The sequence below is a fragment of the Heptranchias perlo genome, chromosome 4, assembly GCF_035084215.1.
Source record: "Heptranchias perlo isolate sHepPer1 chromosome 4, sHepPer1.hap1, whole genome shotgun sequence".
NCBI classification, from domain to species: domain Eukaryota; kingdom Metazoa; phylum Chordata; class Chondrichthyes; order Hexanchiformes; family Hexanchidae; genus Heptranchias; species Heptranchias perlo.
The window spans coordinates 79,516,994-79,541,919 of NC_090328.1; the positions used below are offsets into that span (position 1 = coordinate 79,516,994).

General features: G+C 43.1%; 1 protein-coding gene across 2 annotated transcripts in view; it reads left to right on the forward strand.

The window, feature by feature from the left end:
* Positions 1-24,926, forward strand: part of LOC137321054 (spindle assembly abnormal protein 6 homolog) — a 66,150-nt gene that overhangs the window by 16,037 nt on the left and 25,187 nt on the right. For both annotated transcript variants that reach the window (XM_067983213.1, XM_067983214.1), the window contains exons 2-7: positions 5,270-5,330; positions 9,209-9,288; positions 10,594-10,698; positions 18,152-18,323; positions 20,804-20,881; positions 24,035-24,154. In XM_067983213.1, coding sequence (XP_067839314.1) covers positions 5,270-5,330; positions 9,209-9,288; positions 10,594-10,698; positions 18,152-18,323; positions 20,804-20,881; positions 24,035-24,154 — 616 coding nt within the window. The remainder of the gene's footprint in view (positions 1-5,269; positions 5,331-9,208; positions 9,289-10,593; positions 10,699-18,151; positions 18,324-20,803; positions 20,882-24,034; positions 24,155-24,926) is intronic.

The window sequence follows — 24,926 nt, forward strand, 5'->3', positions numbered from 1 at the left end:
TCTTTCTCTCTCTCTCTCTCTCTCTCTCTGCCTTTCGGGTGTCTCTCTCTTTCTCTCTCTCTCTGTCTTTGTGATCTGACCGCTTGTGAATTCAGTAGTCTTGGGTGTAATGTTCCCCTGTCTGAACACCATCCACTCCTTTGATTGCTGTGATTACCTCTCGGCCGAGGTGTGATAACGGGCAGTTGGAAAGATTATCTGTAATCACCAGGCATTGTTCTGTGACTATATATGCGGTGCCTTTATGGAACCCTGCACTCACCTGACGAAGGAGGAAAGCTCCGAAAGCTTGTGATTTCAAATAAAGCTGTTGGACTATAACCTGGTGTTGTAAGACTCCTTACATTTGTCCACCCCAGTTCATCACCGGCATCTCCACATTATAAAATAGCAGAGTGTGACACATTTAACATTGAAAATCCCGATCACAGTGCCACCTGCAGGGGTAACAGTTAATGCAGGTATTTGTGAGTTCTCAATGAAATATATGCCCCATGGACCAAATTCAATATATAATAAATGGTAAGGTTTAATATCTTACATTTCATACACGTTATGACTGAAATTTTATGCTCAATATATTTGATTACAAGCCAACATACATTTAATATTAGTGCTACTAGTCATAAAGAATATAAGAACTTAATTTTTTTCCCTTCTCCATGATAATTTCTTCATAAATTGTTCAGGGCAATTTCAGGTGTGTGTGTGTGGTGCTGTAGCCTAACCATAAGGCAGATGGTCTTCGACCATTCTGTTCCCCTCCTCCCCACAGGAGAGCGTCTATATTATGCTGTGTGGCTGAGATTGAGACCTTGGTGTAGCGGAGTTTTGACCCTACACAGTTCACTTTGTGCTGATGCAATTTGGTGTTTCTGCACATAGCACCACCTATGGAGGCTTGTAATTATAATGCAGTTATGATAATTGTAATTCCCTATATAGACGCGTCCATATTTTTTAATGCATCTGCAGGATCTTTCTGTAACATTTTTCTGCCACACCGCCTACCTCCACCTCCATAACATCACCTGTCTCCGCCCCTGCCTCAGCTCATTGGCTGCTGAAACCCTTATCCGTGCCTTTGTTACCTCTCGACTCAACTATTCCAATGCTCTCCTGGCCAGCCTCCCTTTTGGATGACCTCCCGTAAACTTGAGGTCATCCAAAACTCTGCTGCCCGTATCCTAACTCGCAACAAGTCCCGCTCACCCATCACCCCTGTGCTCGCTGACCTATGTTGGCTCCTGGTCCACCAACGCCTCGATTTTTAAATTCTCATCCTCGTTTTCAAATCCCTCCACGGCCTTGCCCCTCCCTATCTCTACAACCTCCTCCAGCCTGCAACCTTTCGAGATCTCTGCACTCCTCCAATTCTGGCCTCTTGCGCATCCCCGATTTTCAACTCTCCACCATTGGCGGCCATGCCTTCAGCTGCCTAGGCCCTAAGCTCTAGAATTCCCTCCCTAAACCTACGCGCCTCTCTACCTCTCCTCCTTTAAGACACTCCTTAAAGCCTACCTCTTTTGGTCACCTGTCCTAATATCTCCTTATGTGGCTCGGTGTCAAGTTGTTGTTGCAAGTGACTGTCAACCTGTAAGTTTGAGCCATTAGCAAATTGTCACTTCTCTACACAGTGAAAATTGTGCACATTCCCATAATTCATAAAGGAAATGAGCTAGTCCTTACTGCAGTGTCCTATGCCATGATCTCTGATTTAGTGTATTATTTTGGCTCTTTTTGTACCAAAGGAATCATATAAAATACCATCCTTGTTTGAAATAAAAGTTGGATTTGTTCTGCGTTGGATGCTAAAGAAAATTTTATGACTGTAAACCTTTTAACACACATTGTAATGTTATCTACAGTTAACTGTAGGGAACATTTGAATTCATGTGTAATTTCAGTGATTTGCTTCTCTTTAGTGTTGAGGATTTCGTCACAACAATCTGCCTTGGCCTTCTGATCGCTGTAGTACAATCCTTAAACGCCAGATGAGAGGAGGTTTTAACTGCTTCCTATTCTGCAATTTCAGTGTTCTGTGAAATGTGAACTATCCATTGATTAATAAATTGTTTGATTTGACTGGTTTAATAATGGGAGTTTTTACCTTTTCCACTGATGTAGTTCCTGTTCAGTTATTTAATAAGGACGGACAGAAATGGGAGTTGATCTTATTTTTGAATGCAACGGTACTAAAGGAGACCCAATTTATAGTGCTGTTGTAAAATAAACTGTATGGCTGTGATCTGAAGAGGCATAAAACTGTAATAGTGATGCGATAATGTAAGAATATTTATGCAAGGAGTTGAGTTGAGTGTTTGCTGGTGATCTATACTCGAACATGTCTTTACTGACACTTTGAGACATTACCCAACCAAGGGGAGGTCTGCTTTCTATTGATCCTGATATGCCACTATAAACTTTAAGTTGCAAAAGTATATAGCACGTAAGATACAAATGGGCAATCTAGGTTGACACTTCAGTGCAGTACTGAGGGACCGCTGCATTGTTGGATGAGTCGTTAAACTGAAGCCCCATCTGCCTTTTCAGGTGGATGTAAAAGATCCTACGGCACGTTTTCAAAGAAGAGCAGGATGTTCTTCTGGTGACCTGGCCAACATTCATCCCTCAACAACCACCAAAACAGATCACTGGTCATTTATCTCGTTTGCTGTTTGTAGGACTTCACTGTGTGCAAATTAGTTGCTACGTTTGCCTACAAAACTACTATAACCACATTTCGAAAGTAATTCATTGGCTGTGAATGTTTGGGGAGCTCCAAAGGATATGGAAGGCACTAGATAAATGTAAGTTTTTTTTAGAACAAATTATCCCCTTTTGCTGCTGTAAACAGGGTATTTGGTTAATTTTTTTATAACCTTGGCTATAATATTACTTTTAGGCTGTTTTATAAGATCTTGTTAGAGTTTAATGTCAGTCAGTATTGCTGAAGCTTTTTGTCTTTATGGGCTGTTTAGCTGCATATCATGGTGCCTCAGGGCTATATAAATCTATGTTCCTGTTAATTTGCCAATAATACAAGTGCTAACACTAATAGATTTTGGTGTTCTGATTCAGGATTTATCCACCAGTGAGGCAATAATGCTAAAAACAGCCTTTTCCAAACCTCCAGGTCCACAAATTTCAAACCATTGAATAAGAAGTATCAGTATAATATGGATTTTGTGGACCAGATTGGCAAGACTCGGGGACTTGGGGGCTGCAAGTAGCCCATGAGCTGTGGTTTGGACATCCCTGATGTAAATATTGACATTGTCCAACAATACCTCCAGGAGAGGACAAGTGGAAAAGTTTTAAAGGCATAATACTGATGATGCAGAATAATTATATACTTATGATCAGACACTAAATCGATTTAAGAAATTAATTAAAAGTGAAATAAGGAAGAAGAATGAACTCTACGAATCCTGCAGGGAGAAAGGTGAAGGGATTCTCTGGATGAATATAGGAACAAGTAGAAATATGTTAAAAGGGAGCTCAGAGAGTCAAAAGGGCACCTGGAAAAATGCGCAACTCCAGGTGTAAAACATAACGGTAAGAAATTCTTTCAGAAACAGAAAGGGGGCAATCAGAGAGAGGTGAGAATACCATAAGATGCAAACCAAGGATAAGCACAAGATAGTTAATATACCAAATAATTACTTCCTCTTTGCAGTTTCTCACTTCCCATCCAGCACACATCAGAATGCGCTGTAACTTGTTGGAAGTGCGAGCTGATAACGGCGCGGTGAGGGCAACTGGGCATCTGGGACCTTAGTGAACGGTGGGACCAACAGTGTATCTCTTTAATGAATGAGATTTAAGGATTGAGAAAGAAACAGAGGAATGACGGAGAAGGAGGGTGAATTCGAGTCAAATCCGGTACAGAAGAGAAATAAAGAGAGGGAAAGAAAGATTGGATTGAAATAGAGAAAAAAGAGACAGAAAGGAAAAGTAAAGAAAAAAAATTAAAATTTGACATTTTTAAAATCTCAAACAATTTACTACCTGCAGGAATGAGATTGAATAGTTTAAATTGTTTCCTTTCTGGGCCAGAAAGATTGATTGGCATTGCATTAACAATTATCACGTTGTTAAAAAGGTACTTATGCTGTTAAGTTCCAGCCCTAACTTTTTGTGGCGAGTTTAATGGGCAATTAATGTGCAAATCCAGCAAGTTCTTAAAAATAATGGGGAGGCTAAGAGCGAGATGCTGTTTGTGCGAAGAAAATGGCGGAGAAGCGTAAATTGCAACTCACGGTGTATCTCTCAATCTCCTGAACTTGCAGATCGATTTGCGCATTGATAACTGCATGCATCATTAACACACCGTTATTTTTCCAGCAAGATTGGGCCCAATATATTTTAATTTTTTTTCCTAAGTTTTGTCTTTAATTTTTCCCACACTTTTCTTCCTCCCTCCCTTCTTTTGCTCCGTCTCTTTTATTTTTCTCTCCTCGTCTTTCCCTTTTTCCTCGTTGCACTTCTGTTTTTGTATTTTATCTTAACCATGTCTCCAACTTTTCTTTATTCTTGCATCCTGTCCTTCTACGTTTTATTGGTTCTATTCTTTCCCCATTCCCAGTGCCATGTGGTAGCTGGTTTCGCTCTCCCTGGTGTCTTCCCACTTCCTGAATGCACTTGATTTGAATTTTGCTGACATTTGAGGCTCTTCCTGAGACTCACTGCTGGAGTAGTGTGCAAAGTTTTAAAAAAAAATTGATAAAATTAAATTAAACTTCACTCAGAACCCGAGGCTTGAGTCTTAAGTAGAGCTTGGAGAGCTCAGGACAGGTGTATGAGAGAAGTGCGAAGAAGCTGGAGAGAGTAAGACTGGGAGATGGAAACTGTTGGTGGGTAGGGCTAGAATAGGAGCAACTAGTCAGAAAAGATGTACCCATGACCAATCAGAACTCACATTAGGTTTTCACATGGCACCAATGGGCACTCTCACTGCTTGAACTGAGTAAACTGATTTACTAAGTTCTCATTGTGTTGGATGTGTCTATGAAGGAGACTGTCAGGAAGATTGTTCTGCTCATTTTCATAGAACCTCTTCATAGTTCAGATAAATAACCTCCTCAGGGAATTGTGATATTCCTCTGTCAGTCAGGGGCCCCCGACCAAAGTTGCACCCCTCTAAAGAAAAAAATATGCCTACGCCCTTGCCAACATACATTCCCAAAATAATTTGAGCAGTTAAGGACAATTACAGGAATCAACTCATTATCTTAGTTTGTACTAACCTGGTGATCTTTTGTTACAGGAGGGAAAATGTTCGACTGACGGTAGGATGGCAATCCTCTTCTAATCCAGTTCATAAAAAGGTACAGTAAATGACCTTTTGTAGTCAAATCCCTTTATAGCATATTTTATATTTTCCTCACTACCTTTTTGTTTTCATTTGCCAATTCTGCAAACCAACAATAACAATAACTCGCCTTTATATAGCACCTTTAACATAGAAAATGTCCCAAGGTGCTTCACAAAGGTGTAAATCTAACAAAAGTTAACACCAAGACAAAGAATGGGATATTTCAAGTGGTGAACAAAAGCTTGATCAAAGAGGTGGGTTTTAGGGAGGAGAGGGAGGGGTGGAAGTGGAGAGGTTTAGGAAGGGAGCTTCATAACAGGCACCTGATAGCATGGACACTTTGTGATATTCCCTTATGGGGTGAAGGGAGAGGGGATGTGGGAAAGTGGGATGCAGAAGAAGACGTAGTCAGAGGAACGGAGTAATTTTGGGGTGGGGGTAGTTTGTAGTGCTGGAGGAGGTTACAGAAATAGGGAAGGGGCGAGGCCATGGATGGATTTAAAGACAAGGATGAGAATTAAATTTGCGGAGTTAAAGGAGCGGGAGCTAGTGTAGATCTGTGAGGACAGGATTATAGTGTAGAAGGGTGTGCCAGCAGCAGCATACTTTATATTTATATTGACTCTTAACAACATCCCGACTGTAGTGCTGAAGCCCTACAGTATACCTTAAGTATAAATAAAGCTTGGCTGGCTTATGTAATCTTTGAAGTCCAAGATTGATTGTCTTTTTATTCGTTCATGGGATGTGGGCGTCGCTGGCGAGGTCAACATTTATTGCCCATCCCTAATTGCCCTTGAGAAGGTGGTGGTGAGCCACTGCCTTGAACCGCTGCAGTCCGTGTGGTGAAGGTTCTCACACATTGCTGTTAGGAAGGGAGTTCCAGGATTTTGACCCAGCGACGATGAAGGAACAGCGATATATTTCCCAGTCGGGATGGTGTGTGACTTGGAGGGGAACGTGCAGGTGGTGGTGTTCCCATGCGCCTGCTGCTCTTGTCCTTCGTGGTAGAGGTCATGCATTTGGGAGGTGCTGTCGAAGAAGTCTTGGCGAGTTGCTGCAGTGCATCCTGTGGATGGTACACACTGCAGCCACAGTGCGCCGGTGGTGAAGGGAGTGAATGTTTAGGGTGGTGGATGGGGTGCCAATCAAGCAGGCTGCTTTGTCCTGGATGGTGTCGAGCTTCTTGAGTGTTGTTGGAGCTGCACTCATCCAGGCAAGTGGAGAGTATTCCATCACACTCCTGACTTGTGCCTTGTAGATGGTGGAAAGGCGCTGGGGAGTCATGAGGTGAGTCACTCACTGCAGAATATCCAGCCTCTGACCTGCTCTTGTAGCCGCAGTATTTATATGGCTGGTCCAGTTAAGTTTCTGGTCAATGGTGACCCCCAGGATGTTGATGGTGGGGGATTCGGCGATGGTAATGCTGTTGAATGTCAAGGGGAGATGGTTAGACTCTCTCTTGTTGGAGATGGTCATTGTCTGGCGCGAATGTTACTTGCCACATAGCAGCCCAAGCCTGGATGTTGTCCAGGTCGTGCTGCATGCGGGCTCGGACTGCTTCATTATCTGAGGGGTTGCGAATGGAACTGAACACTGTGCAATCATCAGTGAACATCCCCATTTCTGACCTTATGATGGAGGGAAGGTCATTGATGAAGCAGCTGAAGATGGTTGGGCCTAGGGCACTGACCTGAGGAACTCCTGCAGCAATGTCCTGGGGCTGAGATGATTGGCCTCCAACAACCACTACCATCTTCCTTTGTGCTAGGTATGACTCCAGCCACTGGAGAGTTTTCCCCCGATTCCCATTGACTTCAATTTTACGAGGGCTCCTTGGTGCCACACTCAGTCAAATGCTGCCTTGATGTCAAGGGCAGTCACTCTCACCTCACCTCTGGAATTCAGCTCTTTTGTCTATGTTTGGACCAAGGCTGTAATGAGGTCTGGAGCTGAGTGATCCTGGCGGAACCCAAACTGAGCATCGTTGAGCAGGTTATTGGTGAGTAAGTGCCGCTTGATAGCACTGTCGACGACACCTTCCATCACTTTGCTGATGATTGAGAGTAGGCTGATGGGGCGGTAATTGGCCAGATTGGATTTGTCCTGCTTTTTGTGGACAGGACATACCTGGGCAATTTTCCACATTATCGGGTAGATGCCAGTGTTTTTGCTGTACTGGAACAGCTTGGCTAAAGGCGCAGCTAGTACTGGAGCGCAAGTCTTCAGCATTACAGCCGGGATGTTGTTGGGGCCCATAGCCGTTGCTATATCCAGTGCACTCAGCCGTTTCTTGATATCACGTGGAGTGAATCGAATTGGCTGAAGACTGGCTTCTGTGATGGTGGGGATATTGGGAGGAGGCCGAGATGGATCATCCACTCGGCACTTCTGGCTGAAGATGGTTGCAAACGCTTCAGCCTTGTCTTTTGCACTCGTGCTGGGCTCTGCCATCATTGAGGATGGGGATGTTTACAGAGCTTCCTTCTCCCGTTAGTTGTTTAATTGTCCACCACCATTCACGACTGGATGTGGCAGGACTGCAGAGCTTTGATCTGATCCGTTAGTTGTGGAATCGCTTAGCTCTGTCTACAGCATGTTGCTTCCGCTGTTTAGCCTGCATTGTAGTCTTTTGCGAAAGCCCCGTACATGAATACTTGGTGATGAATGAGCCTAGTAAACAACAATGGACTTGGATGTCCAGAACATTAGAATGACTGGCATGTTGCAAGATATCCTGCATAGTCCTTCCACCATTGCAAAAGATTTGTTTGTCATGTAGCTGATGAGAAAACTGAGATTTGTGACAATAGCTGATGGAAGGCATCACCTGGAGTTTGAGAACAAATGCTTGTATCTTCATGGTTTGGTACCAACCATGATTGGTTGTAGAAAGGCAAGCAACAGCTGTTGAAGCTTCGCACATACAGATGCCTGGCTGACCAAATAAATGATTGACCTTTTTTTGAAGGCTGGGAAATTACGCATCTACACTCTGCATTGAGCACTTTTAGGTCAAACATTGTACAGGATGCATGCCTTTACTGTGCTGAAACGATGAGGTGCAATTGATATCTAAGAATTAAGATTAACAAGACCATTTATTCCGTAGTATAGTTTCACAAACAGGAAAGAAAAAAATAGCTGTGTTAGCAAAAAAACCACAAATGTGGCCCAGTCCATCCTGTCACCCTCTCATATAGTAGGTTTTCTACCACTTGCCTTTACTTGGGCTTTCTAGTTAGCCACATTGAAATCCATTTATATTGAAGGAGGAGGAAAATCTACATGTGTCATGCATGGTTTCTCTTTGTAGTTTTGTTATTTTTTTGAAATGGAGAAAAACATGCTGGACAATAAATGTTGCAAAAAACACACATTTAAGGCAATGGAGGGGCCAGTTGAAGATGTATGGTGAGCTATGTGGAACCTACCAGCATCTGTAGGTGTCAGTAATGCAATAGTTATTGCCAATATCATGTATTGCTCTCAACAATGTACCTCAACCTGTGACATTGGCATTTACTGCATCACCAATCTTCTGGCTACTTTGAGTGAAACTTGATGATTGGTGTAAATTATTGCTAATTTTCTTGCAATTAGACTTGCTTCAAGAATATATATACACATTTCTGTAATTAATTTTACATTCACCATTTGAAGATTACAGACTTTTATTTGCATATCATTGAAAATTACAAAGAAAATCTGGCAGTGTAATGGTGTCGTATGTCAAAGAACTAACATTGCACCATAAAACGGTATGTTACGGGTTCAAAGGTTCTTTTTTGTCTGCCTCTGCCACTGTTGAATTTTAAAGTACTAAGTATTAACACTTAAGAGCTATTTCAATTTGTTCTTTCTAAATGACTAATTTCTGTGCTGTATTAGGATTTAACCATCCGTTTGACTGATGACACAGATCCATTCTTCTTGTATAATCTTACGATTGGTGAAGAAGATTTTCAAAGGTAGGTAATAAATTCTGACTTATTATTTGATAGAACACATGTAAAGTTACTGGTTCTGTTTGCTTTTATGGGTCTCATGGTTTGTGATAGTATAGTTAGAAACATAACCCAAGATTGCATCGTTTGACTTTACTAATATTGTTACATGTGTTATTTTTAAATGTAAAAGCTTGTGAAATGTTAATGTGTAAGGCTGTCACTGAGACAATAGCCGCATAATGGTCACATAATGCCCATCAGTTGTTAAAAGGTTCAACAGCTATCCAGGTGTCAGAAGCTAGCAGTTCGTACTTTCTTCTGCTTGGAAGACAAAGAAAAACTTGTTTCCTGTTGTTTGAGAAAGGATATGGGACTTCTTCAAAGAAACCTGCTTAATGGGAAAGATTTTTTTTCTGAGATGTTCGTGAGCATCTGAACCAGGTATGTATGTGTGGCAGTTCTAGTGCCTTCAGTTCACTTGGGAGCTACATGTCTCAGGCACTGGTGAGAAGGAACTTCATGGCACCTAAAACCGATATTTTGCTACTTCAGTACCTGCAAATAAGGAGTCTGAGTATTCTGAAATGTTTATGATGAACTCAACAGTTCAAATGTATAATGCTGGGGAAGTTAAGTAGTACATGTATTGACAATTTTTACTGCTGATTTAGCTTGCTTGTGTATATATTTTTTTAAACTCAAATTAGAAATTTAGCTTGAAGTATATGTTCATCTGTGTGGTCTTTTTCCACCCAAGAGAAAGATTAAGATTAGACAATGGACAATCTCTACTGTATCCTATATAAACTGGTGGCAAAAGAGTAGATTGTTAGTCCTGAAGCAAGCACAACATCTAGTGGGCCTGTTCATGTGAGCTCTCATTTGTGGTGAGCAGGAGTAACCAGTTTTAACGGCAAGCCCAAATTATATAAAAAATTATGTCTTTTTAATCTATTTAAAATTCAGTGCAACTTCTTTGACGACCTGTGATATTAGTTCCTCACATGGCACAGAATTATCAGTCGATATAAACCTTAGTAAATAGTTTCATGGGAAATAATCAGGAACATCTGTTCTAGTCCTGGAGTCAAGTTTCAGTATATTTTATAGTTTTGTTTTAAAAATTATTTCTACTTGCTAGAAGGATAGATTGGGAGAGGGGAAAACTGCTATATATTTTAAATACTGTTTCTTCCTCTACCCTCCATTTCTTCGAGCACATCGAGGGATGTTAAGAATCCTGGGAAAAATTAGTTTGGGCAATCTCATCCCAATCCAGTGATGTGGGTTCACAACATATAGCTAATTATTTATTTAATTTTACAGTTTAAAGAATCAGCAAGGACTGCTAGTAGAATTTTCTGCTTTTCCTCAACGGTTCATAGAGCTTTTGGACCAATGTATCCGAGAACAAAGCAAAGAGGTGCCAAGGTGGGTTCGTATCTCCTAGATGTATTAAATTGAGCAGAAGTATGGATTTCTACTGATTTCACTCTCAGGATTAGTTGTCTACAGTCTTGTATGTACAGTTTTGTAAAACATTTAGATTTTTACAGCCTTGAACTGTAAAAATCAAGGGAGTTTCAATAGTTTCCTATTGTACTGAATAACTGCAATATTTCTGATATGACCTATAATCATGAATAGAATCTACAGACCTGCTGGAGTTGAGTCATTCATCCTATCGTTTCAAGCCCAGGGTACACTACTGTAGTTTGGGTTTCAATTACTGATTAGATTGTTAGCTGTTTATTCAATTTTAATATCAGTTCTATCAAATGGCGTGGCGGGGGGGGGAAGAAATATCAAGTTTCATCAGTTCTGTGCCATTCACTTTTTCCACCTCTGTACCAAGAGTATAACCTGAAGATTCGCCTTACTAGTGTTGTATCTTTATAAATGGACTCCTAGCAGTAAAGGGTTCCATCTTGCTTGACATCCATTCCAGTCGTCAGCCACAATTAGGAGCATCCAACACTAGAATATTCAGGGACATTTCAGTCTACAAAATTTGGTGCCCAAATGTTTCTTGATTGAGATTAAGTACTCAAAAGGCAGAGTTGTAGCATGGAAACATAACAAATAAGAAATAGGAGCAGGAGTAGGGCCATATGGCCTCTCAAGCCTGCTCCGCCATTCAATTAGATCAAGGCTGATCTTCGACCTCAACTCCACTTTCCTGCCCGATCCCCGTATTCCTTGATTTCCCTTAGAGTCCAAAAATCTATCCATCTCAGCCTTGAATATATTCAATGACTCAGCAACCACAGCTCTCTAGGGTAGAGAAGTCCAAAGATTCACAAACCCCTGCGTGAAGAAATTCCTCCTTATCTCAGACTTGACCCCTTATCCGGCGACTATGCCCCCTAGTTCTAGACTCTAGGGTAAACAATCTTTCAGCACCTACCCTGTCGAGCCCTCTAATAATCTTATGTTTCAATGAGATCACCTCTCATTCTTCTAAACTCCAGAGAGAATAGGTCCATTCTACTCAACCTCTCCTCGTAGGACAACCCTTTCATCCCAGGAATTAATCTAGTCAACCTTTGTTGTACCGCCTCCAAGGCAAGTATATCCTTCCTTAGATAAGGCGACCAAAACTGTACGCAGTACTCCAGGTGAGGTCTCACTAAAGCCCTGTACAACTGTAGTAAGATTTCCTTACTCTTGAACTCCAACCCCCTTGCAATAAAGGCCAATGTGCCATTTGCTTTCCTAATTGCTCGCTGTACCTGCATACTAACTTTTTGGGTCCAATATTAGGAGGGAGGCTGGTTGGTAGCGGGGGGTCGACTGGGCGCGTGGGTAACTCGCCCAGTGAAATCGGGGTGCTCCGCACGCGATCACAGCCTAATTGAAGGCACTTACGCATGCTTCCGGGTTTCCCGTTCTAGACCTGCGCAGCGGGTGCACTGCGCACCCGCATCATAGGCTATCAGCAGGAGGAGCCCTTTTTAAAGGGGCAGTCCTCCAATGCTCCTCCTGCAGCAAACAACCAAATTTGCAGCATGGAGCAGCCCAGAGGCAAGGCTGCTCCGATGTGCTCAGACTCCTCACTCCAGGTGATGCTCGATGGGGTCAGGAGGAGGAGGGAAATGTTTTTCCCAGTGGACGGGAGGAAGTGGCCTGCCTCTGCCACCAAGAAGGTCTGGCTCGAGGTGGCAGAGGATGTCACCAGCAGCAGTAACATCTCCCGAACCTGGGTCCAGTGCAGGAAGTGCTTTAATGACCTAACTAGGTCAGCCAAAATGAGTATACTTGCGCATTCTCCCACGCTCTGTCTTCCACATCACCTCCACCACCACACAACTCTTTCTGCACTGTCACCACAATGCTCTCGCATCACTCCTCACATCCACTCAACCATCATCCTCACCTTGCCTGCACTTACTCACTGCCCCAGTTCCCATTCGAACACTACCACGCAACCCAATCCTCATACAATCTCATGGCTATGTCTCACGCACCCTCCCATGCATCTCCCTCACGGTCACCTCCATCCACACCAATGCATGCCGCGGGTCACTATGCAGCCATCACTCAATCATGCCTCTGTGTTTTGCTTTGATAGGAGAAGAGATGCCAGAAGGCCCAGGAGAGGGATGATGGCGAAAGGGGACGTGGAAGTGGGTCGCCACTCAAAGCACTTCCACGTCTCACCCTTTGCCCCCCCCTCAACCAGTACCCGCAGTTCTGCCTCCTCTCCAGATGCTCGAATCTGCCCCTGCACAGGTGCAGGTGGAGCAGTCTTTGGAGGGGTCCTCACGGGCACCGAAACCCAGGAGGGGTCCGCACAAAGCATCTCATCGGTCAGGGCATGGACAAGAGCAACCTGTCACTACCTCTGCTGAAGCCACAGGGGTAGCACCACGTAGGGGTTCCCGTAAACGTAAGGCGAAGGTTTTGTGAGCACAAAGGGAATGCACAAGGGTGTAAGACAAAATGTCATGTTTTTGATTTACTTTTGTTTGTTTTGCAAAAAAACATAAAAATTTGTTATCACCACTACTGCCACGTCTTTGCAAATCTTGTCTGGTTTGTGCAATAATGCCCTTTCTTGAGGATCACCATGAAGACCCACACCTGATGCCACCCATTGTGTCACTGCAGAGCGGGTGTAGGTGTATTTGCAGGGCTCTTTTGTGCAGACGACTGAGAGACGCTGGAGATGTCCCTGCTGGCACCCTGGAAGGATGCGGAGAAGTTGTTGAGGGCAGTGGTGACTTTGACGACGACAGATAAGAAGATGGTGCTCGGGCCATCCGGGAGCAGCTCGGCATCAAGGAGGCTACAGATGTCCACGACTGCATGTTGAGTGACTCTGAACCTCCGTGTGCACTGCTCCTCAGAGAGGCCCAGGAAGCCGAGCCTTGGTCTGTAGACCCTGTGGCGAGGGTAGTGCCTTCTGCAACGCATCTCTCTCTGCGGTTGCCCACCCTCCTGCTGTGCAGGTGGATGTGTCACAGCACTGTATGTGTCAGGTGGACGGCGTGGCCGGTGACGCTGTTCGTCCTCCGAGGAGGTCATGACTGCAGCTATGGCGGCCCCCATCCGGAAGATGTTCATTTGAGGGGGTCCACAAGGTAGATAAATGTCTGCACACCGGAGTTGAGGTTGCAAGTTTGTGATTTTTTTGCGTCAGGAGGAGGGTGGTGCAGGCCAAACTTTGTCCAAAGTGACAGTGTGGCCTCCTGCAATGAGTGAGGGTCTCTTTCCTCCACTACCCCTCCCCCCCACCCCCCTGTCAAATGGACCTTCGCAGCTGCCACAGGCAGGTGGCCGCAACACCTCAATTTCAACTGGGAGTGTTTCCTCCAGTAGGGGAAACATGCTCAGTTGACCTGAAAATCCCACCCCTCCTAAAATATCCTTCAAATCAGGGCTCCTAACGACCTGAAGTATCAAATTAATTGATTTAAGTGGGATCCTGCCGGCTTTAATTGCTGGCGAGAGTCCTGCATGCGGGGGCTGCGCGTGCATCTAAGTGCGTCATTGGGGAACCCGGAAGTGGCCGGGTTGGAGCCGGGCTCCGGACCCGCCCCGGGAATCCCCAATTTTCGGAGCCCCCCCCCCCCCCCCCCGGCCACGAACACACCCGCTCGGACATCCGAAAATCGAGCCCTTTGTGTTTCTTGTACGAGGACACCCAAGTCTCTCTGAACACCAACATTTAATAGTTTCTCACCATTTAAAAAATATTCTGTTTTCCTGTTCTTCCTACCAAAATGAATAACCTCACATTTCCCCACATTATACTCCATCTGTCACCTTTTTGCTCACTCACTTAATCTGTCTATATCCCCTTGCAGACTCTTTGGGGGGTGATTTTAGGAGGCAATTGCGGGGGTGGGGGTTCCGAAAATCGCGGAAATCCCATTCGGGTTCGGAAGCCGGCTCCAACCAGCCGACTTCTGAGTTTCCCAGGGACCCACCTGTGTGCACGCGGGCGACCTGAAAGCGGAAGTCATAGAATCATAGAAGTCTACAACAGTCCAGCGGGCAATTAAAGCATTGAATACCTTAAGTACCTCATTGAGGTAATTAAGGCACTTTACCTGTGACAGATGAAGGGATTAGAAAGATTTTCAACTTACCTGGGCGGTTTGCCCACCGCTTCCGATTCACGCCTGGTGAAACCAGACATGAAGGGCCGGATCAGGGAAAAATAAACAAAATAAATTAAATAAAAAGCCATACAAGGAAGTGAAAACACTAAATGAACCTACCTTTTTTACCTGCTCCGATGTCCAATGTCTCCCGCTCCGATGTCCCCCTCTTCCCCTCTTTACCCTCCTGATGTCTCCCGCTCCGATGTCGTCCGCCCCCCGATCTTCCAGTCCAGCACAGGATCTTCCATTCCCCTCCACCACCGGTCTTCCGTTCCAGCGCCGGATGACGTCTCGCTCTCTGTTTCTTGCCCCCCCCCCCCTCGCATTGTAGCTCCTGACGGCAGCCAGCCTGTCAATCAGGCTAGCTGCCGGGCACAAAACCCGGAGAAGACGTTAACCATTATCAATCAACGTGCGATCACGTCGGAAACAGTAAGTTTGGTTCATGCGGGTTTGCCACGTGTACCTTCACCCCCCACCCACCCATTATGGTAAAATTGAGCCCTTTGTGACCTCCTCACAGCTTACTTTCCCACCCAGCTTTGAATTGTCAGCAAACTTGGATACATTACACTCAGTCCCTTCATCTAAGTCATTAATGTAGATTGCAAATAACTGAGGCCTAAGCACCGATCCTTGCGGCACCTCAATAATTACAGCCTGCCAACCTGAGAATGACCTGTTTAGAACTCCTTTCTGTTTTCTGTCCTATAACCAATCCTCTATCCATGCTAATATGTTACCCCAACCCCATGAGCCCTTACCTTGTGTAACAACCTTTTATTTGGCACCTTATCAAATGCCTTTTGAAAATCCAAATATACTACATCCACAGGTTCACCTTAATCTAACCGGCTAGTTATATCCTCAAAAAAATTCTAACAAATTTGTCAAACATGATTTCCCTTTTGTAAAACCGTGTTGACTCTGCCTAATTGTATTATGATTTTCTAAGTGCCCTGTTACCGCTTCCTAAATAATAGATTCCAGCATTTTCCCGACGACCGATATCAGGCTGACTGGCCTGTAGTTCTGTTTTCCCATTCCCTCTCTTCTGGAATAGCGGGGTAACATTTGCTACCTTCCAGTCCACTGGGACCGTTCCAGTACCTATGTAATTGGCTTTATTTAAGTTTAAGACTCTATTTTCTGACTTAAGTACATTACTTTTAAACTGAATGTGAAATTCATCATTTTACGATCGCGCTTCCCCAGAGGTTCTTTTACTGTGAGATTACTGATTAATCCTATCTTACATAATACAAGATCTAAAATAGACTGTTCCCTAAATGGTTCCATGACGTATTGCTCTAGGAAACCGTCCCAAATACATTCCATGAACTCGTCTTCCAAACTACCTTTGCCAATTTGATTTGTCCAGTCTATATGCAGATTAAAGTCCTCCATGATGACTGTATTTCCTTTGTTACAAGCTCCCATTATTTCATGATTAATACTCTGTCCAATGGTATTGTTACTATCAGGGGGCCTATAAACTACTCCCACCATTGTTTTCTGCCCCTTGTTATTTCTAATTTCCACCTATATTGATTCTACTTCCTGATCTTCCGAGCCAAGATCCTTTCTCATCACTGTCCTTATGTCATCCTTTATTATTAGGGCTACACCCCCTCTTTTTCCATTCTGCGTGTCTCTTCTAAATGTTTTTTTTTATTCGTTCACGGGATGTGGGCGTCGCTGGCAAGGCCTTGGTCATTTTGCAACCATGTCTCTGTAATGGCTATTAGGTCAAACCCATTTATCTCTATTTGTGCAATTAATTCATCTATCTTGTTATGAATGCTCCATGCATTCAGATAAAGAGCCTTTAATTTTGACTTTTTACCATTTTTTTTCCTACTTTGACCTTACTTGTTGTTGCACTATTATTGGTAAACTCTTTGTCCCTTCCTGCCACACTCTGCTTATCTGTACCCAAGTCACTACACTGTTCTATTGTCTTAACTTTTCTCCTTAGAGTTCTAAATTTCCCCTCACTTAACCCCTCCACCCCCCCCTTTTTTTAGTTTAAAGCCTTATCTACAGCCCTGGTTATTCAATTCGCCAGGACATTGGTCCCAGCCTGGTTTAAGTGGAGCCTGTCCCATCAGCTCCTTCTTTCCGCAGTACTGGTGCCAGTTCCCCACGAATCAAAACCATTGTCTCCCACATCACTCTTTGAGCCACGCATTTAACTCTCTGATCTGTTTGTCCTTATGCCAAGTTGCACGTGGCTCAGGAACCTTTGGAACTGCTTGCTGTTGGAGATTTTATTTGAGAGAGACTGTATGCAGTAAGGTCTCCAGCTATGTGGATGAAGAACGTGTGTAATACTAGAATATTACAGGAGCAGAAATGAGGGGCAAGATACATACATTACCTTTCCAACAAATTGTATATACAAAGCACATTGTTAAAAAAAAATCCTATTAGCCATATTTCTTTCCTTTTGAGGGTCATTCCTGTAGACTTGCCTGGTCCTTCAGCACATATTCCATATATTAGCTGTACCTACTGTTCTCTGCAGGTGTTTCATTCAGTTAACTTGCACAAAATACCAGAGACATTTCTATTTGTCAGGAAGCCCATGTCATTGGCCCTCCAGTGTTTTGTGCTGGCTTTTTGAATGTTCAGTTGCCTCCAACTTCTACTCCTCAAAAGGGTGTTGGACAAACTGGGATCGTCAGCTTCAAGGGGGTTCAGCAGTAACAAAACAACAGATGGGCTAGGAAACAATTTATTTTCTGTATACTTAAATAATTTAGTGTCAGCCTTGGCTCAGTGGTAGCACTCTTGTGTGAGTTAAAAGGTCATTGGTTTAAGCCCCACTCAAGAGACTAGGTTGACACTTCAGTGCAGTACTAAGGAAATGCTGCATTGTCAGAGGTGCCGTCTTTCGGATGAGACTTTAAACCGAGGCCTTGTCTGGCCTGTCAGGTGGACGTAAAAGATCCCATGCACAAGTCAAAGATGACCAGAGAAGTTCTCCCGTTATCCTAGCCGGTATTTATCCCTCAACCTACATCACTTAAACAGATTATCTGTTCATTTATCTTATTGCTGCTTGTGGGACCTTGCTGTGTACAAATTGGTTGCTACCTTTCCCTGCATTACAACAGTGACTACACTTCAAAAGTACTTTATTGGCTGTGAAGTGCTTTGGGACATCCTGAGGTTGTAAATGGCACGACATAAATGAAAGTTCGTTCGTTCTTTCTAATTGTCTTCTAAAAATTCCTGATTTTAAAATTCTTTCCTTTGTTGATTTTCCATAGGTTTATGCTTCAGCTGGTAACCCAGTCTCCAGCATTGGATCGCATGCCTGCAAGCTTAAATATAATAGAAACCAATCCATTCAAACACCTCACCCATCTCTCCTTAAAGCTGCTTCCAGGAAATGATAGTGATGTCAAGAAATATTTAGCTATCTGCCTTCAAAATGTGAAGGTTAGTTTCTACTGTCCATTTCTTATGATGTGGAGATGCCGGTGATGGACTGGGGTTAACAAATGTAAAGAATCTTACAACCAGGTTATAGTCCAACAATTTTATTTGAAAATCACAAGCTTTCGGAGATTATCTCCTTCGTCAGGTGAGCGTGGGACTCCTTGAACCTTTCGCATTTATAGTCAGAGAACAATACCTGGTGATTACAGATAATCTTTCCAACTGCCCGTTGTCAAGGCAATCAAAGTGTTCAGACAGAGAGGTGTTACCTACAGGACCACCGAATATACAAACGGCCAGAACACAAGACAGAGAGAGAGAGAGGGAGAAACGTCTGAAAGGAAGAGAAAGACAGAGAATGACCCGTTGTATTAAAAACAGATAACCTTTATTCGCTGGTGAGGTTACGTGTAGCGTGACATGAACCCAAGATCCCGGTTGAGGCCGTCCTCATGGTTGTGGAACTTGGCTATCAATTTCTGTTCGATTTTGCGTTGTCGTGTGTCTCGAAGGCCGCCTTGGAGAACGCTTACCCGAAGATCGGTGGCTGAATGTCCTTGACTGCTGAAGTGTTCCCCGACTGGGAGGGAACCCTCCTGTCTGGCGATTGTTGCGCGGTGTCCGTTCATCCATTGTCGCAGTGTCTGCATGGTCTCGTCAATGTACCATGCTCCGGGGCATCCTTTCCTGCAACGTATGAGGTAGACAATGTTGGCCGAGTCACAGGAGTATGAACCATGTACCTGGTGGGTGGTGTCCTCTCGTGTGATGGTGGTATCTGTGTCGATGATCTGGCATGTCTTGCAGAGGTTGCCGTGGCAGGGTTGTGTGGTGTCGTGGATGCTGTTCTCCTGAAAGCTGGGTAATTTGCTGCGAACGATGGTCTGTTTGAGATTGGGTGGCTGTTTGAAGGCGAGTAGTGGAGGTGTGGGGATGGCCTTAGCGAGGTGATCATCGTCATCGATGACATGTTGAAGGCTGCGGAGAACATGGCGTAGTTTCTCCGCTCCGGGGAAGTACTGGACGACGAAGGGTACTCTGTCGGTTGCGTCCCGTGTTAGTCAACCGGGATCTTGGGTTCATGTCACGCTACACGTAACCTCACCAGCGAATAAAGGTTATCTGTTTTTAATACAACGGGTCATTCTCTGTCTTTCTCTTCCTTTCGGATGTTTCTCCCTCTCTCTCTCTGTCTTGTGTTCTGGCCGTTTGTATATTCGGTGGTCCTGTAGGTAACACCTTTCTGTCTGAACACTTTGATTGCCTTGACAACGAGCAGTTGGAAAGATTATCTGTAATCACCAGGTATTGTTCTCTGACTATAAATGCGAAACGTTCAAGGAGTCCCACGCTCACCTGACGAAGGAGATAATCTCCGAAAGCTTGTGATTTTCAAATAAAATTGTTGGACTATAACCTGGTGTTGTAAGATTCTTTACATTTCTTATGAAGCCATGCTCTTAAGTTTATTCTGGTTAATTGCTGCAATAATGGAATGTTTCTCTAAGTTGTGCCATTGTTCTAATCTGCTGATGTGAATTTGTTAAGAGTAATTTCTACAAAACTGTAGATAATACTTTTCTCTAATGTATCTCTAATTCTGTATTTGTAGCAAACAGAATACAAATGCTTTCTTTCCATTTGGGCCAAAAATTCTATTTTCATTATCTCTTTTTAATTTAACTTTTTTTGAAAATGTTTTATTTCATTCCAGCCAAACTAAAGTACATAGAGCTCGCATAACCAAAATTTTTTTAAAAACTGAGCTGTCAGAATTTTAAGTTACAAAGCAGAGAACAAGAAAGTACATTATAATGTAACTTGGCATCAAGTTGCCTTAAAACTAGAAGAATCAAGCTGGTCATTACCTGTAACTGCAATTTTTCTGTCACCGCTGCTGCTGTCCTGAAGGTCAAGACCCATGCAGGAGGACGGCTTTAATTAACTGGCATCATTATTGTCCTCCTTTTTGCTTGCCTACCATGAATATCTATGTACCCGAGCTATCAAATTTACCCAGTATGAAACTGAGTATGTTGCAGAGAACCTTGTGTCCAGTTAGACCTCCATTATTGTGGATCTCTGGCCACTGATCCAACGCAAAAGAATGCATCTTTTATTGAAGAGATCAAAGTGTAATTATTTCCAGAGCCGTACCATTTCATACCAAACTCAGCCGTTCTGAATGATTTCTGACTAAAGTAATAAAATCATATACCAGGAGGGAGACAAACCCAACTGAGGAGATAGTAAGACAAAAGATCTGTGTACAAGGTTGCTTAATACAAACGTCAATAATAATTTTAATGATGTAGTGCTTAATATGACAAAATGACATCCTTTTTAAAATGTTTTAAATGGTATTTAAATAAAGCATCATGCTATGAATAATTATGACCACTAACGTGGGCAAATTGCAATTAAGAAACCCTATTTTATAGACAAAATAGAGCTAATATAAATAGTTTTTTCCTTTTCAGATGGAAAATAGTTCACTACAAGAAAGGTTGCATAGAACAGAAGAGGATCTAACAAAAAGATTAAGCATTACTCAACAGGTTTGTAAATAAAAAATCTTCATTGAGGCAGCGTAATGGCAGCATGAACTGAAACACCAGCGTGCATTGCCATGCATTAGAAGTGATGGTTCAGTTCTCCTACCCCTGACCTGAGCTGCCCTAAAGCTTTCCTCTCCTCAGACAGGATTTCTTTACAAATGTGATGCTTCAGCACCTCCTGTTGGCCAACTAAGGGTAATGCTGGAATTGGACTGAGAGCACACATGGAAGGAACTTTGCCTTCCCCAGTTTCACAGAAATGCAAGCAAGGAATGAAAGTACAGAGTAAGCTGATTAACTCCTCTGTGACTGTGACTAAGGCTCAGTGTGCCCCATTGACTTCTCTGCTGCCTTTCAAACTGTTGACCATTCAGTTCTTCACCATTGCTTCTTCTTATGGCCCAGCTCCATGGCATCACTTTCATGGTTTCCTTCCGACAAACTTGAGCTCATCCAAAACTCTGCTGCCTCTATCCTAACTCACACCAAGTCCCGTTCACCCATCACCCCTGTACTCGCTGACCTACATTGGTTCCCGGTCCAGGAACGCCTTGATTTTAAAATTTTCATCCTTTTTTTCAAATCCCTCATGGCCTCGCCCCTCCCTATCTCTGTAATCTCCTCCAGCCCTACAACCCTCCGAGTTCTCTGCACTCCTCCAGTTCTTGCCTCATGCGCATCCCCGATTTTAATTGCTCCACCATTGGCGGCCATGCCTTCAGCTGCCTAGGCTCTAAGCACTGGAATTCCCTTCCTAAACCTCTCTGCCTTTCTACCTCTCTCCTTTAAGATACTCCTTAAAACCTACCTCTTAGACTAAACTTTTGGTCACCTCTCCTAATATCTCCTTATGTGGCTCGGTGTCAAATTTTGTTTGATAACGTTCCTGTGAAGCGCCTTGGGATGTTTTGCTACGTTAAAGGCTCTATATAAATGCAAGTTGTTGTTATCTTTCCCAATACGTATCCTAAAATGGTTTCCTCTCCTTTGTCCGTGTGGTCACCTCTGCTGTACCACAAGGTTCCATCTTTGGTTCCCTCTTAGTTGTCATGCTACCCCTCGGTGACAATATCTGCAAGTAAGGGATTGGCGTCCACATATACGCCATTAGCATCCAACTTTACTGCCACTAAAATTGATTGGTACTGTAATATCTAGCCTCCTGTCAGACATCAAGTCCTAGATGAGTTATAACTTCCAGCAGTTCAGCATTGATAAAACTGAAATTGTACGATTTAGTTCTCACCAGCACCTGTGTGTCTCTGATTCTGATTACATCAACCTCCTTGGATATTCACTTAGCTGCAATTGGTGGTGTAAAACCTCTCTACATTCTGAATGACCCTGAGCTGAATTTCCAGTCCCGCAACCGGTCCGTTACCAAAGTTGCCTTCTTACACCTCAAAATATTGCTAACTTTCATCCCTATCTACCTCACCCAATTCCTGCCATTACCTTTCACGACACCTTTGTTTTGTCAAGGATGATCTCTGAAGCTCTCCTTGCCATCTGCACTTTTCACAATTCAGAACCCTGCAGCCAACATCTCTTCCACACACAATCTTGCTGTTGTGTACCACCTCCATCCTCGCCAAACTCCATTGACTTCCCGTGCCTTAATCAATCAGCTTTAAAATCTTTGTTTTCAAACCCCTCCACAGCTTAACCTCACCTACCTATGTTCCAGTCACACCCTCCATTGTTCTAACTCTTATTGCTTCTTTTCTCCTCCGCTGCACCACCAGAGGCCAATCTTTCAGCCTGTATGATTTAACTTCTCTAACATTCTACTTGCTACCCTCCCTACTTCCACTATTCATAAACTACAAATCTTCCAGAATGCTGCGGCAGATGTCTTCATCAGCAATAAGACCTTTATCTCCATAACCCCCATCTTTGCAAAGCTCCATTGGCCTCTCTTATCTGAACATTGACTAAGATAATGGTCCTCACCCTCAAATCTCTCCATAACTTCGCCCCTCCCTACATTCATGATTTCCTCCAATCCTATGTCCTTGCATGTATCTTCTGATTCTGCAGCATTAACTTATTTGTAGTTTATCAAACCATCATTGGTGGCCACCGTTTCAGCTGCCTCTGGAATTGACTCACTCACTCAAGCCTTACCAGCTTGCTCACTGTTTTCAAAATCCTCAAGACCCTCCTCTTCAACTATGCTTTCGTCCTCTCCTGACCTCTTTTCCCCCTCTCCCTGTGTCTTGGGTCTATCAACTACCCTCTAAGGCACTCTGAGACATCTTTTTGCATGTAATTGTTACAAAAATGTAAGTTGTCCTCTGTAATTCCCTTCTTGCTATCTCTTTCCCTGTCTTCAAAAAAACTCTAAAAATGTTTATCAGTCTCTTCCTACCTCCCCACTAATCCCTCCCAAAAATTATTTCCCTTCTTGTTCAATGTCCAGTTAAAGCACTCAGACATTCTTTTATGCAAGGAGCTCCAATATAGAAATAAAAAATTGCTCCTCCGCGGTTACCCCAATTTTGTGAAATATTGTGTTTTTGCTTGACTTGTGTACACCATTTGTATTCTGTAAGATAAAAGTATTTTGGAGTTCTTTTTTGTGCCTTTCCAATGCTTTTTTAAAAAAAAGAAATCGATTCCACCATTGTAAGGAAATCTAGATCAGTAACTTAAATTCTACACCAAAAATTAAATCTAAAGAGAGCCTTTCTGCTTTATCACTCTTGGCGCACATTGGGAAGGAATATTGGGAAATTGTGTATTCCCATTCCGTGATTTCCCATTCACTAAAACTAGCAGACCAAGATCATGGGCTGAGGCATTCCTGGCTTGTGCTGGAGCACCAAAGCTGAAAATCTCCTCTCTAATTGTTTTCTAATTTGGACCATGAAGAAATCTTGATCTAAAGGAAATGAATCCAGCTTTTATTTTATGAACAGAGTGAAATAGATTGTTAAAAGTATGCAGTAAGAAGGAAAATGATCCACTTAAATGTATGGATACTATATTAGTTGCTGCGCACACTGTAAATTTATACCTAATTTTCTTTGTTATCCTACTTTTATTTATAGCTGCTAAATAATTCAACCTTACAAAGAGCATTTTAGTACTCTTAAGTTAGCCTTCTCTGTTTTGGGGAATCTGTATTTACTGCTGAATTTTCATGTTTAGACCTTGGCAGAAAAAAGTAAAGAACTGGATAGATTGCGTAACGAATGGGCAACACATACAAACTTGCTAGCAAACAAGCACAGCCAAGAAGTTACCACAGAACGGGAGAAGGCCTTGCAGGTGAGAAAATGCACAAATTCAGTATGGGAGAGTAAAGTTGAAAGCTAACTGTAAAACTTGTTTTAATGAAATAATGAGCAACACACTTTTTAAAAGTTTGTATGGAAGTTTAGGTAAAGAAAGAATTAGCATTTATATAGTACTGTATCACATCCTCGGAATGTTCCAAAGTAGTTTAGTGAATGTACTTCAAAAAGTGATTCATTCACTGTTACGTAGACAACAGGGCAGTAAATGTGCACACAGCAAATGAAAGAATGATCAGTCAGTTCGTTTTTGCTAGTGTTAGTCAAGGAAGGATTGTTGGCCATATGAACATACAAATTAAGAGCAGGAGTAGGCCATTCAGCCCCTTGAGCCTGCTCTGCCATTTGATAAGATCATGGCTGATCTGATTGTGACCTCAACCCTACTTTCCCGTCTACTTACTATAACCTTTGACTCCCTTGTTAATCAGGAATCTATCTAACTCAGCCTTTAAAATATTCAATGACCCTGCCTCCACCACTCTCTGGGGAAGGGAGTTCCACAGACTCACGACCCTCTGAGAGAAAAAAATTCTCCTCATCTCTGTCTTGAATGGGAGAGACCTTATTTTTAAACTCTTTTCCACAAGGGGAAACACCCTCTCAGCATCTACCCCATCTAGTCCCCTCAGGACCTTATACGTTTCAATAAGATCACCTCTTAGTCTTCTAAACTCCAGTGTATGCAGGCCCAACTTGTCCAACCTTTCCTCATAAGATAACCCCCTCATCTCAGGAATCAGTCA